General features: G+C 33.6%; 1 protein-coding gene across 1 annotated transcript; it reads right to left on the bottom strand.

The window, feature by feature from the left end:
* Positions 1 to 5076: 5076 nt before the first annotated feature.
* On the bottom strand, positions 5077 to 12738 carry LOC131616742 (SUMO-activating enzyme subunit 2). Its single transcript, XM_058888168.1, has 11 exons — positions 12599 to 12738; positions 12419 to 12508; positions 9412 to 9495; positions 9108 to 9326; positions 8747 to 8848; positions 7829 to 8287; positions 7479 to 7708; positions 6274 to 6367; positions 6014 to 6193; positions 5847 to 5944; positions 5077 to 5714 (listed from the first exon to the last, which is right to left on the bottom strand). Exons 1-11 carry the CDS (start codon positions 12626 to 12628, stop codon positions 5390 to 5392), a joined length of 1911 nt encoding a protein of 636 aa, XP_058744151.1. The 5' UTR covers positions 12629 to 12738; the 3' UTR covers positions 5077 to 5389.
* Positions 12739 to 17043: the final 4305 nt, after the last annotated feature.

Below are 17043 nucleotides of genomic sequence, written 5' to 3'. Positions count from 1 at the left end.
TGAAAATAAGAGCAAAACGTGAAGGAATATGAGACAACTAGATACAGTGTTTTAAAAATTAGATCGGACCAATCAATTGAATAGATGAAAACAGATATCACAAGGGTAACCATTCTGAATTGACTATTGGATCGACCATGTAATAAAATCGACGAAACTCGGCGCGAACCACCCCAAACCTTTTTTTTTTTAAAATGATGAACCAGGAGTTTTTGCAAATTGAAATAGCCGGTGCTTGCATTTAATTTTTGTACTTGTTGCGAATACAATAGTGTAGACCATGCCTCTTATGATAATCTAACTCAAAGGTAGCATGTGTGTGTGATTTGTAAAGAATGTCATCATCTAGCCTAGCCCTTGAGGTAGATATATATAGTCTTCCGTGACCTAATGAGACGTGCAAAGTCTTAAGGATATTTCCTCTGACTTGACCCAATATGACCATGGTGGGTGACTCACCTTCTTCGAAGTATCACAACATGACAATGTGTGTCACATGTTGATCACATGTTTTAACTCGCTAAACCTTATTTAAGATTTCTCGTGCATCTCATGTGTCTATAAGTGAATGGGCTGAGATCATTAAAATTATGTGGATCTGGGATATAATATTTGTGTCGGTTCGTAGTCCTCAAGCACGATACTTATAAGAGCAAAATGATTAAGAAAAAAACATGATGGTTTGCAGTCCTTCAAGTATGAGGCTTGTAATGAAGAAGTGATTAAGAAGGTGATGTTATTTAGTGAAACTGTGACTTTCACATGCTGAGGTTGAATTAATCACAATCGTAAGATTATAAGCAATTCAAGAGATTGAATGCAATGCATTCAATAATTATGGTTTATGACTAAAGGGTGTTTACCAAAATATCTAATTTTGATTGTTTTTGTGTTATCACCCACTCCAAAAGTTATCTTGGAGGAGATGTATCCCCGAATTTATACATGTTCGCCTAAGAAGCCTACTAAAGAGCCCTTAAAGAGTTGTAGACAGTTAGGATCTAACTACATTCATTGAAAGGCATTTCAGTAAAGGATGTCAGCGGAATTGCTATGGTCAATAAGAACTCGCTTTATGTTCTAGTTGAACATTTGCGCGTTGATGTTCATAATTGAAATTTTGTTCTTCAGTGGACAGATGTCGAACACGATGCTCCGAAAATAGGTTCGACAAGTTATACCAGAACCAACACAGATATAACAACAATACTTATGCAAGCTGATGGAGTTAAAAAACGATAAATAACTTAGAGAATATTAGACTTACAAGCAACAAAAATATCATGTTGTTCAATGTCTCTTCCTAACACTACCCAATAACTTTCAATTTAAAGTCTCCTCTTAAATCTGAGAACCCATTCACTTTCTTCTCTATCACACAACCTGTGATAGGATGTTACAACCACTAAACCATAGTGATCAACTTTAATCAACATGTTGATTGATGTTGAATTTTACAACTTAACTAGACAAACCTTTTATGCCAAGTTACTGAAATATAGAAGTGTACAAATATTTTCTACGCTAATCCTATTAGGGCATTAGCGTGGAATACAAGACACAAAATCTATCACTCTAAAAATCTTCAATGTATTTACTTGAATGTTTGAATTTCAAAGTTGGTTGTGTCCTCCTTATTATATAGCAATTCTTCAAGGCTTTTCTTCATGGATTTGAGATTTGATTTCATCCAAAAATATTGCAAATTTTGTTGGATATTTGATTTCTCCCTTAAATATCTCCAATAAAAATATATGATTTGGTTTGTTACAAATTCAAATTTAAATCTCTTTAAATTTGATTTGATTTTCACATATGCCCAGCAAATCATATAATCATATTGTTAACTTAATAACAATAAAATGTGATCCAATCTTGGATCAGAGATTCTTCTAAAATGCAACAGCTGAGCCTTGATGTACAAGGCCCAAATATCGAGCAGCATGTTGCGACATCATGTCCAGCATGAGTCTCTTATGCACCTCCATACAACTTTAGCAAGCTAGATCAACTTGAATACTTTGAACACTTCTTCCATATTGTTGTTTTACAAGATGCAATCAATACAAAAGACCATTTCACAAAGAACTTCAATCTCCATTTTTGGCAAATTGTGGCCAAACAACTCTTTAAGATATAACACTTAGTTCAAACCTTCAAGACATAGAACTTTGTTCAGGATAGAACAAGAGACAACCAGTAGACTCACTGGCATTCATCCACTAGTAGTAACACTGGTCTTTAATATTCAATCAGCAGCAAAAACATTCTTCAATATATCATAGTGTAAGCACAACAGCAGCAGCAGTCACTAGCATCAAGATCAAATGCTTACGCATAATCTATTCAATTGCTCCAAAATAAACGGACAATCCAACATACAATCATGAAGGTTCAATGATACACAAGAAATGGGGGTTTGAATTGAATTTTTAAAAATAAATCTTTTCAAACTCCCAAATTTCAAACAATACTCATGCAAAAAGTAAACAATAATAAAATACACAAGTATTTTTATCCTGGTTCACCGTTAACTATGTTAGTCCAGTTCACCTACTAGAGTAATTTTTCCTTATCAATAAGGACTTAATCTAATAATCAATTTCATGATTACAACCACAAAGACTATGTTAATGTCTTCTCAAAAATCCTGACTAAACTTTTAGTTCCTCAAAGAATTACAACTCAAAGACAAACCGTCAATGAGCAGGCTAGGGTAGACCATATTGTTGATGTGTTGTCTAGATGTCGTCGTATCGTGGAGATTATGTAGGCGGGTATAGACAGAGAAAAACTTTCAGATGACTTTGACGTGAGGGGTGTTTTAGATGTCATGATGGGGAGGCACTGCAATACATGAGGCGACATAGAAAACAGGGAGGTCGCAGTCCGTCATACATAGTAGTTTATAATATTTATATTAGAAGCACTATTTTATTTTAACTTTATTATGTACTCTTAATTTATTAGCTTATATATGTGATTTTCATATCATTCTAAAAGTATCGTTTAATTTATACAAATCAAAGCCATATATCGTCAAATTTATCGGGACATCTCTAAATCAAATGTAGAAATGATTATTTGGTGTGATTTCAAAAATACATCTCGGAATTTTGTCTAATGTAAATACATAGATGCATCTTCAAGTCATTTATTGTCAAAAAAAAATGGTGTTTCATATAAGAATGCATGTGGTGGACATTGAATAGCTCCGAAGATGTACCTCCTGAATAAATTTAAAAAAAAAAATAGGATAATACTTATTTTGACCGTGTTCGAGTAAGACTTATGGTGCATCTTCAAAATCTAGAAGACATTTTTTGAATTTTCAATGGATGTTTTTTCACATCGTAAAGTGAGGTTAGCAATTCTCAATTTTTAAACCATGTATATTTGAAATTTTCGAAAAGGTACAATGGAAAAGGAATGCAGCTTCTCATAGAGTGAGCTTAGCAATTCCCAATTTTTAAGCCATGTATATTTGAAATTTTCGAAAAGGTACAATGGAAAAGGAATGGAGCTTATAGGTTGTTACAACATACTAAAATAAGCATTGAATAGATAGAAAAACACTGGTTTATGTTCCCAACTGTAAATGGCAGCACCTTGAATGATTGAGAGGAATTGTAGATAAGGATGGGGTCATCATCAACCTGTCTTAATAAGACCAAAACTGGTGGGTGCAGATATCAGGTGTTCATAAGACCATTTACAATAGTTTCAACACTCAACGCCCACTTTTTTAACTCCCAACACTCCACATCATTTTCTCTCTCTTCCACCTAATAACTCAACACTCATTCAACTTTTACCTTCTCCAATGGTTTTTCACTCAACACCCTACCCCACCACTTTTTATTTTCATATTCTTATTTAAATTTTATTTTTATAATTACATAAAATTACAATTATCGATTAAAATTAAATTAAAATAATAAATACTTAACAATTTATTTTTTAATTTTTTGTAATAAAAACAAATTTATTTAAATAATTGGATACGATACAAATCATATTAAATTAAATTAAAATACAACACACAAGTAACGTAAACACTAATAGAAAGATAATAATAAGATTAAGATAGTGAAAAACTTGGTTTTTCACTCAACACCCTACCCCACCACTTTTTATTTTCATATTCTTATTTAAATTTTATTTTTATAATTACATAAAATTACAATTATCGATTAAAATTAAATTAAAATAATAAATACTTAAAATTAAAAAAAAATTAATTTTTTGTAATAAAAAAAAAATTATTTAAATAATTGGATACGATACAAATCATATTAAATTAAATTAAAATACAACACACAAGTAACGTAAATACTAATAGAAAGATAATAATAAGATTAAGATAGTGAAAAATTTGGTTTTTTTTTCTGTGTCCAAATCAAATGAACCAAGTCTCTATTTATAGAGAAAAAAAAATCATGAATTTTGGTAAAAAAATAAAAAATAAAAAAAAATAATTTGCAACGAAATAATTGAGTTCAAAGTATTAAATGGATAAAAATCTGGCCTGCCAATCAGAAGCTGCCACATGCCTCCCTGTGTCAGTCTCAATTGTGTTGAGTTTTCTCAACACCTCTCTCTTCCACCTCACACTCAACACTACTCTAAACACCCATTGGAAGAGATTTTGCATTTTGTGTTCAACTAAACACACCCATTGCACATGGTCTAACACAAACCTAATTTCCAGGACTCAACTGTGGGACCAACATTATATTAAAGGGCATTGAAATAAAATCAAATTTATAAAGGAACAAAAAACCTGTTTTGCTTCCTTTTCTCTTTTATTCAAGGGAATTGCCTTGTGGCATAATTATTTATTAAAGTAATTTTCTTAATTTATGTGAAATTATTCTAAGTTACTAATGGTAGTATAATCCAATTGCTACAAAGTTTTTCACATGCAAAAGTGCCATACCAAACATCATCATCCATTTATATACCCTGGAATTTCCTTGTAATTGCGTATTAAATCATCCTCTTATTCATCTGACAAATCCTAACATCATGAAAAATTGGTAATAAAAAGCTTGAATGCTAAAATATGCATGATAATAATTGAACAAACTTTGATTTTGCAAGACTTCACTGTTAACTCATCTTAGACAAGATTCCAAATTGCAAAACTTTTGTTAAAGTTAATTAGCAAGATCAGTGATCCTCTGTCAGACGTCAGCAAGAATAATACACATTTGCTGCTACAGAGAAAAGCACAAGGCAGAAAGAAAGGGTTGTGTATGTATCTATCCGAATCAAAAGACTAATAGCAACATACCTAATAACTATGGCCAAAAGAATCGCCAAGCCTCTAACAAAATATAAAATTAGAATGCAAGATCTCAGCCAGATAAATAGTTCATGCACAAGATTATGACACTCTTCTCTTTTTAAACCCATCTAAATTCCCATCAAGCATAACAAGATCGTCTTCATCATCGATCACTTGTAATTGCTTTTGATGCTTTGCACCATCAGCAGTATTTGGCTTATCGGAATCATCAGGAAGCTTTCTTTTCTTCACTGGAGAAACTATACCAACATCATCATCGTTTTCAGATTCTGCAGCTGTCGGTGCATCTGAAGTGTTGGCACCGTTACCAACAGATTTGTCTTTTGTTTCTTCTGCTGACACTGGTTGAGTCCATCCTGAGAGAACCATGCCATCGGGTTCTTTCTCTTCATCAAATTCCTCTCTGAATCGAAAGTAGCCATCAAAAGAAAACAAATTTAGAATCAAACATAAGGTATTCAGGACACTTTACAAACTTATAAATGATACAACAAACAATTCTGACCAAAATTATACAAATAGAATTGAGCAAAACCTGTGCTTTATGTTAATATTGCACTTCAATTCCTGTTGAAAATCCTCTACTGTAAGCATTGTACCACCGGTTACAGGAGAAGGAAGCTCGGCTAACACCTGAACATCAAAATTAAAATAGCTAAATAAAATGTAATCTAATTTCCAAACCAAAGACAAGAAACATACCTTTTCAAGATTGGCATCATAAATTGCAACCATGTCATCCTCAATATCACCAGCCTCATAGAGAAGGTTTGAAGCATTCATAACAAGTGGAAGGTTCATCCCAAGCTTAGCTTTGATGATCTTTTCAACCACATCCTTCAACTTTGAACGGTTTGTGTTTATTTCGAGCAATACAGGACTCTGTTTTGCATGTATACGAATATGATGAGTACTAGCATATGCATAAAATTGCCTCAAGCGACAGGAAAGATTTGGCATACCTCAGAACAAACATAGCATGATTTGTTTGGTTCAAATGGCTCCACTGGCATAAGCAGCAGGTTTCTTGATGGGTGTTCCAGACAATATGTCATTCTGTTAAATACCCACATAGGATTAAAAAAAGTCATTAAAACGTGTAAGGAAAATGATGCCTTGTAAACTACACAGAATGACAGAATAGTATATGAATGAAGAAGTCATGAGGAAATGAACAAAGTGAAACAACAGAGAAAGTTTGACTACAGAAGAAAAACATTCAGAAATACTTTACCCAAGGATGTTATTCCCGGGTTAACTTCCAAAAATACATTAGCTTCGCATTTAATGTTTTCAAAATGTTCAAAAAACCAACATATCAAAGGAAGCAGCATGGAAGTTACAATCGTGTGGATTTCAAAAGTAACTTACATTCCCATGGGAAAACAGGATATCCATCCCTCACAGGAATAAACAGCAAGCAAATCACGGGCATGTTGCTTTTGAGAGAATCAATAACTAGGGAGGAACATAGGGATTGGAGTGATATGGAGGTTATGGGTCCAACTCCCCCTCTAACAAAAATAACAACTAATTAACATTGGTCACTTCAAAAAAAGAAATAACTAACACTTATGTGTAAGTTGTTTCATAAATTGAACAGAAGAGAATGAGGGCAAACTTTACATTGGCTGAAAACAGCAAGTTTATGACAATAAGCTATCTGGAGAAGCTTATGAAAATAAGACAAAAACAGTTTATGGGCATATCAAATGCTATTTTCATAAACTTTTCCAATTTCTTACTGAATTGTTTTGCAATTCCTAAAATAAATCAAAATATGGTCTTTCAAACACCACCAAACTGAACTACTTAGATTATATTTTTATTCAGTCTAGTGATCTAGTCTAGCTATGTAAACTATACTGCAATACAGTAAACAAAAATGATAATATTTTTATCATTCAAAACAACATACAAGTGAACTGAACGCAAAATCTTTCATGTAACACCAGCAATATGATTATAACATGAAAAAAAATTCCCCACAACAAAAAAAGTTCGTTAGCAACTAGAAGGTAGTATTTCCCTCAAGGCATCATATATGTTTTGACACCTAGCAATGTTTTCTCAGTTCTCACAATCTAAACATACAGCAAGACAATTACTCGCATCACTACATCCGATGTGAAACAGATAAAATAGAGAAAGAGGAATCATATATTACCTATATCTATTAACGTCATTTTTCAGCACCTTAATTGCTTCAATGACAATCAAACCAGCAATAACAGCATTTGTTGTCGCCACAGCATGCACAATGTTACCAGCAATTCCTTTAGCTTCAAAAAGACTGTGTAGAGGTATTCCAAATGAAGCAGCACGTATGTTTGCAGCTGCAGTAACAAATTCTACAGCCAACTGGTCATCTTTATCAAAGCTTAGATTGCCAATCTCCTGCTCCAAAGATGCATAAATAATAAAGGGTTCTATTTAAGTTTCCACATGGATACATCATTATTATTATTATTTATTTTTTATACGCTCACATCAAATTAAGTGTAAAATCAGACCAACCTTTTCTCTTTTCGTGAAAAATAGTCTCAGTGCTTCGAGAAGTATTCTAGAATTTTCTCTAAGACTCCAGACATCTTGTGGGTTCTTCATGCCCAAAGATGACATGGCAGAAACTGATAATCCATCGCCACAAGCATTATCATTGTCCAGATTTCCATTCTGTTTGGCCAAATCATCAGACAGGATGTCCTTGATGTATATAGGTTTAGGTCTATTTCGATTTTTCCATGTCTCCTCATTGGACAAAGCTAATTCAATATTATACCCAAATACATGATCAAATATTCTCCTTCCATATTGAACAATATCTTCATCATTGTTATGTTCAAATATATCATCTACATTTTTAGATGAGCTGGCAGCATCACTTGAGCGAACATTTAAATCATTGTCTTGATTCTTGTCCCCAAATAACTTGGAAAATAGTAGCTCTTTTGCCCACACAATACAGTGAACAAACTGCCAAATATAATAAAGACAAAAGCTGAGAACTCAGTAGTCTGAAGTAAATATTGCACTCATAATTCTAGTTGATGTTCAATTTGACAAAGCAAAATTCAAGTGTTTGTGCCACAAACTTAACCACTTGTCTACAATATAACTAATGAGTGCCTTCAGTACTATGTTAAACTGTATCTACATAATGGCCATTCTTCATCCATCAAGATATATTAATGCATTATCAGTAAAATTTATATTTCTATGTAAGACATATGGTCCCATTGCTTCATATCTTCCATGTTTCGTACACAAAAATTGTTAGATGCCTTGGAAAAGAAAATGACATATAAAAGGTGTACAAAAAATCAATCACTCAATAATAATAGATAATAGCTGTGATAAATTCTAGTTTCTTATATGTTTTTAATAATTCTATTTTGGATGAAAAACCCGTTCAGTGCATAAAAGAACACATACCTTTGATGGAGTATTAGTGATAGTACAGACTGGATACGTCTTGGGGGCGGGTTTAGGCTGACACTCATAGCACTCTGTTCTTCCCTTGACATGCACTGTAACCTGTTTTCAATCAAAAGTATATCACCAAGTTAGAAAATGATGTAACCAGTATCCCATAGGATATATTTAACAAATACAGTATAGACTTATAATGACAGCCAGATAATCAATAATTAAATTCACAGTGATACTCTTAGGCAAATAAAATAATCAAGTAGGAAAAAATACCATTCAGAATCTACTAAATACAGCTGCAATACAACCTCTATATGGAAACGGATATAACTAACTAAGAAGCCAAAATTTACAATTAACTTACCTGACCAAGGAATCCAGTAGTTCCACTTTCAACTAAAGGAACATCAGCTGCCAAACACAGGCGATTCACATGTCGACGTGCATCTAGATTGTCTAGTCCATTAAGAACAACATTAAATTTCTTAAAGAAGTCCACATCGAAATCAGGATCTTTGACATTTGCATGATATGATGTAATGTTTATCTTGGGCCTAAATTTTAGAACAGCATCCCTAGCAACCTGGTAGAAGACTTAATCAGGTGGTTGAGAATCTGAAACATATTCATATACAGGTAAGAATAATGTCAATAACATATTAACTTACTTTAGCCTTGGACTGCCCAACATGGGATTGTCGGAACAAAAACTGTCTGTTCAGGTTACTGACTTCTATAGTGTCCATGTCAATCTGCACATTGGAAATAATAGAAGCGTATTAATGGAATGAAGTGGATCCATAGCTTAAAACCATAGATAATTCAAGAGAAAATTTTAAAACATAGTAGTATACAAAATGCAGTTTTGTAATTAGTTCTATGCACAACTTCCTCTAGCATTCAGCATATCTGCATTTCCCACAACCTATCAACCAGAGTATTAACCAGTGTGTGATATACAGAACAGAACGGCACAACCGTTACATGAACCGGCTATGTCTACAGTTTGGGTTATTTGAGCATAGTCCAACTGTGGTTTTGTCCTGGTTTGAAGAGTTTAAAGTTGATGAACCATGACCCAGAGTTCTCGGCTCAATATATAGTTCAGTTGTTAAATATTGGTACTAACTATCGATAGTAACAAGGTTAATATATGCTTGCACCAACTATCCACACTACAAATTACCCTTAATAAAAAATATGATTCTTATCAGACAACTTTAGCGACAAATACTGGATAAATACCCTATTTTCATCATTGCCAACACCAATAACCAAAACCTCGATAAATATCCTATCTTACAATTAGGGTTACGATTCTACGATTTATGACAGTACACCCTTTAGAATCTTGCATAGAATCTTGATTTTAACTGCCTTGATTATAAGGAGTCAAACAACTAAACCTAAACATACAATCAGTGTTGTTAATATCGGATCGCGGAAAATATCGGATCACCAAAAATCCGATATGAGAAATATCGGATATCGTAACGGACAAATATCGGAAACCACAAAAGCGATTAAAATAAATAATTTTATATAAAATAAAACATGAAACACATAAAAAAGCTACTTGACATAAACAACTTTTAAAAAAGTTTACTTAAGATTAAACTCAATGAAAAGTTCTAACAACCAAGTAGGTCAAACTTCAAAATTCAAAATCAAAATGACTTAAAACGTAAAACTAAATAGTTCAAACTTCCAAATAAGTAATAACTACTAGTAGTTCTTCTAAGCATAACTTCTAAGCTTCAAACTTCAAAATAAGGAATAACTAGTAGTTCTTCTAAGCATAACTTCTAAGCTTCAAACTTCAAAATAAGGAATAACTAGTAGTTCTTCTAAGCATAACTTCTAAGCATAACTAGTGATAAAGGTCTAATTATTCCCCAACATAATCATTGTCCTCATTTTCCGATAGTGAGGCATATCCTTCAGCTTCTTCAATTGAATCATCTGAAATAATATCCTCAAATTCTTCTTCTGATTCTACAAAAACAGGATCTTGCTCTTCAACCACATGTTGCTTTCCTTTCCTAGATGCAGCCGACTTCTTTGTTTTAGATGAAGTGCCAACAACATTGGGGTTTGGAGTTGCTTTTCTCTTTTTAGTTGTTTGTCTAGTACATCTTGTAGGTTCTCCAACACCTGATGCTCTATAAACAGCTTCCCAATTATCACTTCACCTCTTAAAATACTGTGCACCTTCACAGCCCATTATTAATTATTATGTTAATATCCATACTCTTCACTACGTAATTATTACTCCACCTCTTCAAATATTGTGCACCTCTTCACCTCTTCACAGCACATTACTAATTATTACTGTCCATCTTTTACTGTCCCACCTCTTCACCTAGCCTACTTTAACCTTCCACTTCTTCACATTCAATATTTAAATTATTTTTTAATATAACTTGTTAAAAAAATAATCAGAAAAAAATAATTTCTGATATGGAATCCAAAACCGGTATACCGGTATACGGGAAAACGGCCGATATGCGGAGCGTCGCGAAATTGAAACGGAATATCGGATCTCGTATCGGAAAGGCAAATTCCGATATGGAAAACCGGTATATCGGCGATATAACCGATATTTGACAACACTGCATACAATTACTGTGAACTCATTTCTCTCAATAACCAGAGTAGAAAAAATTACTCGGACCTTACTAAAAGATTAAAAAAACTAGGTTCCAACAATCTAAAACGCTTCCCAGTTAAAGCAAAGAATAGAGTTTCAAAGTAGAACCAAGAAACTACAAACCAGATCAAAAAGGAAAGGAATCAGAATATACCAAGGTTTTAAATATAGGTTTGCTACCACAATATATGCCGCGACAAAAAGTTATCGGCAACAGCCATTACAGCGGAGCGGAAAATAATCACACTGAAACACATGTTACAATGAAGTGGAAAATAATCACACTGAACCACGTGCGGCAAACTGCCGTTACAGCAGAGTAGAAAATAATCACACTGAAACACATGCGGCAAACTGCCGTTACAGCAGAGTAGAAAATAATCACACTGAAACACATGCGGCAAACTGCCGTTACAGCAGAGTAGAAAATAATCACACTGAAACACATGCGGCAAACTGCCGTTACAGCAGAGTAGAAAATAATCACAATGAAACACGTGGGGCATAACATCGTTCTTAAAAGTAGATAGAGAGTTTGGTTTCTAATACAAATCTCAACATGAACAATATAAGTTATTATACATTATTTGACAGAACAAATAATTTTAATAAAATTGATGCAATAATGTGATTAATTCACACCGTGACGACAGCAAAACCGCAAGCATGTAACAACCGGAATCGCGAAACCCTTACGTGACCTCAACGCGCCCGATTTTTAAAACCTTTATATATATACTACCAATACAACAATTTAAAAATATCAACAAAAAAAAAGTCAAATTCAAACACTCCAATTAAGATCTCAAAACAGTTCAATGACGCACTTAACAACTCAATCACACATAAAAAAATTATATCAAAAAACGAAACCAGAGTGCGAAATTAAGGAAACACCTACTTCACGTAACCCTAACTTTCCCAACAAAAAAAATAAAGTACACAAAACCCTAAAAATCAACCGAAATTCAAACTTTCAAAAAAAAACTAAAACCTAAAAAAAAATAGTGAATGAAGAAACCTACTATGTGTATATCAGAGAAACCAGAGAGAGCGAGAGTCTTGAGAAGCTCGCATCCAATTCCACCGGCACCGACCATGAGAACTTTTGCATCCTGAAAAACCAAAACAACAAAAAAAACTCAAAACGACGTGAGAAAGATACAAAACGACGACGAAAGTGAAGAAATTATTAGGTTAGTTACTTTGATGACTGAAGAAGATGCAGAAGCCATTGAAAGTGAGAGATTAGGGGTTCAGTGAGAGAAGAGGGAAGTTATAGCGAAGAAAGAATCGTTGAAAATTTATGAGAGAGAAAGAGGGAACAAATTGAGAGAAATTTGCGTTTTTTTATTTATTTATATATTTATTTATTTATTGTTTTGAGATTTTTAAATTATTTAAATAAAATAAAAATGGAAAAAGTTTATGAGATGGATCGAACCGTTGACGTGAAGGTTGGGAGAATCTAATGGGTCAGCAGGGGAAAAGAGCGCCAAACACGAAAATGATGGATTTTATGGGAAATTAATTATAAAAATATTAATCGGAAATAACTTGGCTACTTACTCATCTAGTATTACAACTACACCGACCATACTGTCGTGTGTGTTTCGGTTAAAACGCTGATTTATTTAGTGTTTTGTTATTGCAAATGTTTGCCATTATTTTAAATATATAAATATATATATATATATATACTATATTAGAAAATTGGAGGAAGGATTTTAGTTCGTTCATATTTTAGTTGTTCTATAAAAAGATACTAGAAATGTGTTCCTTCCAAACCATATTCAAACAAAGTATTGAAAATTGGAGGCATTGATCATCCTCCTCAATTGTTTTTTTCCTTTTCATTTTGTTGTTGAAATTCAATTTCTTTTTCTTCTTTATCTTTTTCTTGTGAACTTTATCCTTTATGGCAAACCAGAGATTTACTGATCTTTTCACTAAATCGATGAATACCTACTACCTGCATCTGAACGAGAATTCATTTATTGTTCTTGTTTCACAATTACTTGATGATAAGAATTACCATACTTTTAAAACTCGGACCGAACATCAAATCGGTGAGGGTGTTGGGTCACTAGTTTATTGGTTTAACCAGTAGGTCGCTGGTCGAACTGCATGACTAAACCGAATTAAACCGAATAACTCAGTTCAATAGACTGGTCGTTATAACAAAATTATATAGGTATAAAACATGTCAAACCGGATGATTTAGTCTCTATAAAATATAACTAGCACTTAAATTTTTTGAAAATATCATTTCATAAATAAATTTACAAGTTCATAATTTAAATTCAAATTTTAAACATAGATATCACACATAATAAAATAGTACAAAATTATAAAGTATAATTGCAAACAAACTTTAATCGCAACATGATCTACTTAAATAATATATGATTAAATAATTTATAACCAAATAATTTCATTGTCTACTAAATTTAATTTAAAGGAAGAAAAATTGTTTAAATGTTGCGATCTACTTCTTCAATATCAAAACCATATGCAACAAAGTCAACTGTCAGCAACATCTTTATTTTTATTTTTTATTTTTTATTTAAGTTCTTTTATTTTTATTTTTATTTTTCATTAAAATAATCAAAATGGCATCGTTTTAATTTTTTAAATAATTTTTTGTTAAAATGCAATTAAACCACCAGTTCATGAAACCCGCCTTTTTTCTGGTTTTAGCGGTTTACACCGGTTTTGACCGGTTCACACCGATTCAATGAAATATCTGATCCAGCAATTGAACCAGACCGGTTACCTGGCCGGTTCCCTGTTCGACCAGTCCGGATTTTAAAACACTGCTTGGGCGAGATCAATGTGCATCGCGTTGATTTCCAAGAACCAATAAAAATTCATCGACGACACTCTCATGAAGCCTCAGATCTCTGGTCCTTTGTATTCTTTGTGGATTCATTGCATCATAATGGTTTTGGATTGGATTCATAGATCAATTTCTGAATCCATAGCTAAATTTGTGTGGTGGATTGAAAGCGCAACTGGTGTATGGAATAACTTGCAACTTTGTTTCTCTCAAGGCGGTGTTTTTCGCATTTCAGATATTCAAGAAGACTTGTACAAATTTCACCAATGTACTCTTGACGTTTCAAACTACTTCACTCAATTAAAAGTCATGTGGGATGAATTAGAGAATTATAGACCTATTCCTGCTTGTTCCTGTACTATTCCATGTTCGTATGGCGCTATAACATCAATTTAAAAATATCGTGAATAGGACTAGGTTATACGCTTTCTCAAAGGACTGAATGGGAAGTTTGCACACTCGAAATCCCATATCATGATGATGAATCCCCTACCAGATGTTGATAAAGCTTTCTCACTTGTTATCCAACAAGAACGGAAGATGAGTATTGTGAAACGGATTAAGGAAGTTGTAGGTTCTTATAGAGAGATTTGTGGATCAAAAGTTGGTTGGAGATTGGATAAATGCAGGGTCAATTGTTGTAAGTTACATGGAGTGGAATTTTGTAGTGGAATTTTGAAGGCTTATGTGAAGGATTTGAAGAAATTTTGGAGGAGAATTATGGTTTCAATTCAATAGCATAACAGTAGCTTTTTCTCCTCCTCTTTTTGGTGTGATCTCACATGTATTTATAGCAAGAGGATTGAGAAAATTGAGAGGGAAATTCCGTTAGGAATTTTGGGGAAAAAGTTGAGTTTGGAATGAGGAAAATGGTGAATCCGTGTAATGCATTCTTGTTGATTTTGGACCCTTGATTATTTTGAATGTAAGGTGAGGATTTTGTGTAAAAACTGTTGTGGAATTTGTGATGAACTAGTGCAATTTCTATGGTAGTTCCTAATATCCCTTCAAGTGAGAAAGTGAGTGCTTTTCAATTTAACATGTCCTTTGAAAATTCCAATGGTGAGACTGGAAATAATTCCTTTAAAGGCAAGTCCCAAGGACATGGAAGAGTACGAGGATACAACCGTGTTTGCACTCATTGTGAAAGAACGAATCACACAATTGAAACATGTTACCTCAAGCATGGCTATCCACCAGGTTTCAAAGGAAAGGGTAAGGCTCAAAATGCCAATTCTCAATATCAATTTGTTGCTTCACTTAATGCAAGTTCAAATGAATCTCAACTGATTTTTGGCTTCACTCAAGAGCAGTATAACAACATCTTGGAATTGATTTGATAGTCCAAGACCACACCCAAATCCAATTTCATGTCTACATCTCCCTTTGTCATGAACTCACATTCTCCAAATGACAATGGTAAGAACCCCCACCTTTGGATCCTAGATACAAATGCCACTAATCATTTTTTTAATGATATATCATCTTTTAATTCTTTCAAAACCATTATACATTTCCATGTTAGTTTACCTGATGGTTCCCAAGCTGTTGCATCCATGTCTGATAGTGTAGCTATATCACATGTCTTAACCTTACACAATGTGTTATACATGTTAGACGCTGGCCTTAGGATCTAGAGGGGGGGTGAATAGATCTTAAACAGTTTTGCAGAATTAATTGAACTTTAAGCGGAAGTGATTCTGAATCGACTCGCGTCTATTCCGAACCACTATTGAAACGATTGTATATGTGTTAAAACCACTAACCAGCTTGAGATAAACGATAAGAGAATACATTATAGAATCAATACGTCGCTCTATTGAAAATCAATTAACTTCTTATATGATAAACTACGTTTGCAATGCAGTAATGGTGACAGAAGCAAAAACACAAACACTTGGTGATAATGATCAAATTGATGGTGGTTCAATGTGTGATGGATTGTGATGTTTATATAAGTCCTTAATTCACAATCTTAACACTCGAATCGTTGATCAATTTGCTATTATAACCAAATATGAACAGAACGTAAATGAAAAGGTAAAAGCGACAAGAACACGATATTTGTTTAGGCAGTTCGTCGATCGTCCTCGCTACGACTACGTCTGCCCCCAATTCCAAACTGAAATTGGGAAATCTTTCATTAATGTTGAAAGTAGTATATACAAAGAAGATAACAAAGCGATAAACCATAAACCAATTATGTCGATCCTTTGAATCTTCTTCCCCCTTAATCTTGAGTCAGATCAAGGTTATCCAAGAGCTTCACTTAATCCCTTTTCTGCAGTGTCTTGAATTGCCTTGAACCCTTGTTCTTCAATCTTCACACTCAGATGGATCCTCGATGAAACCTCTTGATAAAAACCCCCAAGAAACACCTATCTTGGAGGACAAAACCCGCAGATTTTATTCACCAAAAAACCCCACAAATCTTCACCCACTAGGAATCTTCAATTTCGTTCCATGGACGTTATCGAACTCGATCACTAACCCTCAACGCAAGAATGATTATGTGTAATTGTGTTGGAGATGACGAAGAACGAAGATGAGAAGCCTTTGTGTATCTTTCAGTCTTTGGTGTTACTTTCAATAATTGATCCTTTGATAATATATATGAGAGCTATTCAGTTGATGCAGAGAAAACCAAAAATTCTGGCATTTTTGATCAGATAGGTCGACCTCTTGTGATGCTTAGGTCGACCTAACAGAGCTGCTTATCCTTTTTGATCAGATAGGTCGACCTCTTGTGGTGCTTAGGTCGACCTAACAGAGCTGCATATCCTTTGGATGTTATTTGTTCCCAGTTAGGTC

The sequence above is a fragment of the Vicia villosa genome, linkage group LG7 (genome assembly GCF_029867415.1).
Source record: "Vicia villosa cultivar HV-30 ecotype Madison, WI linkage group LG7, Vvil1.0, whole genome shotgun sequence".
Taxonomy (NCBI): Eukaryota; Viridiplantae; Streptophyta; class Magnoliopsida; order Fabales; family Fabaceae; genus Vicia; species Vicia villosa.
The sequence above is the reverse complement of the archived record's forward strand: the minus strand, read 5'-3'. Positions and strand labels throughout refer to the sequence as shown.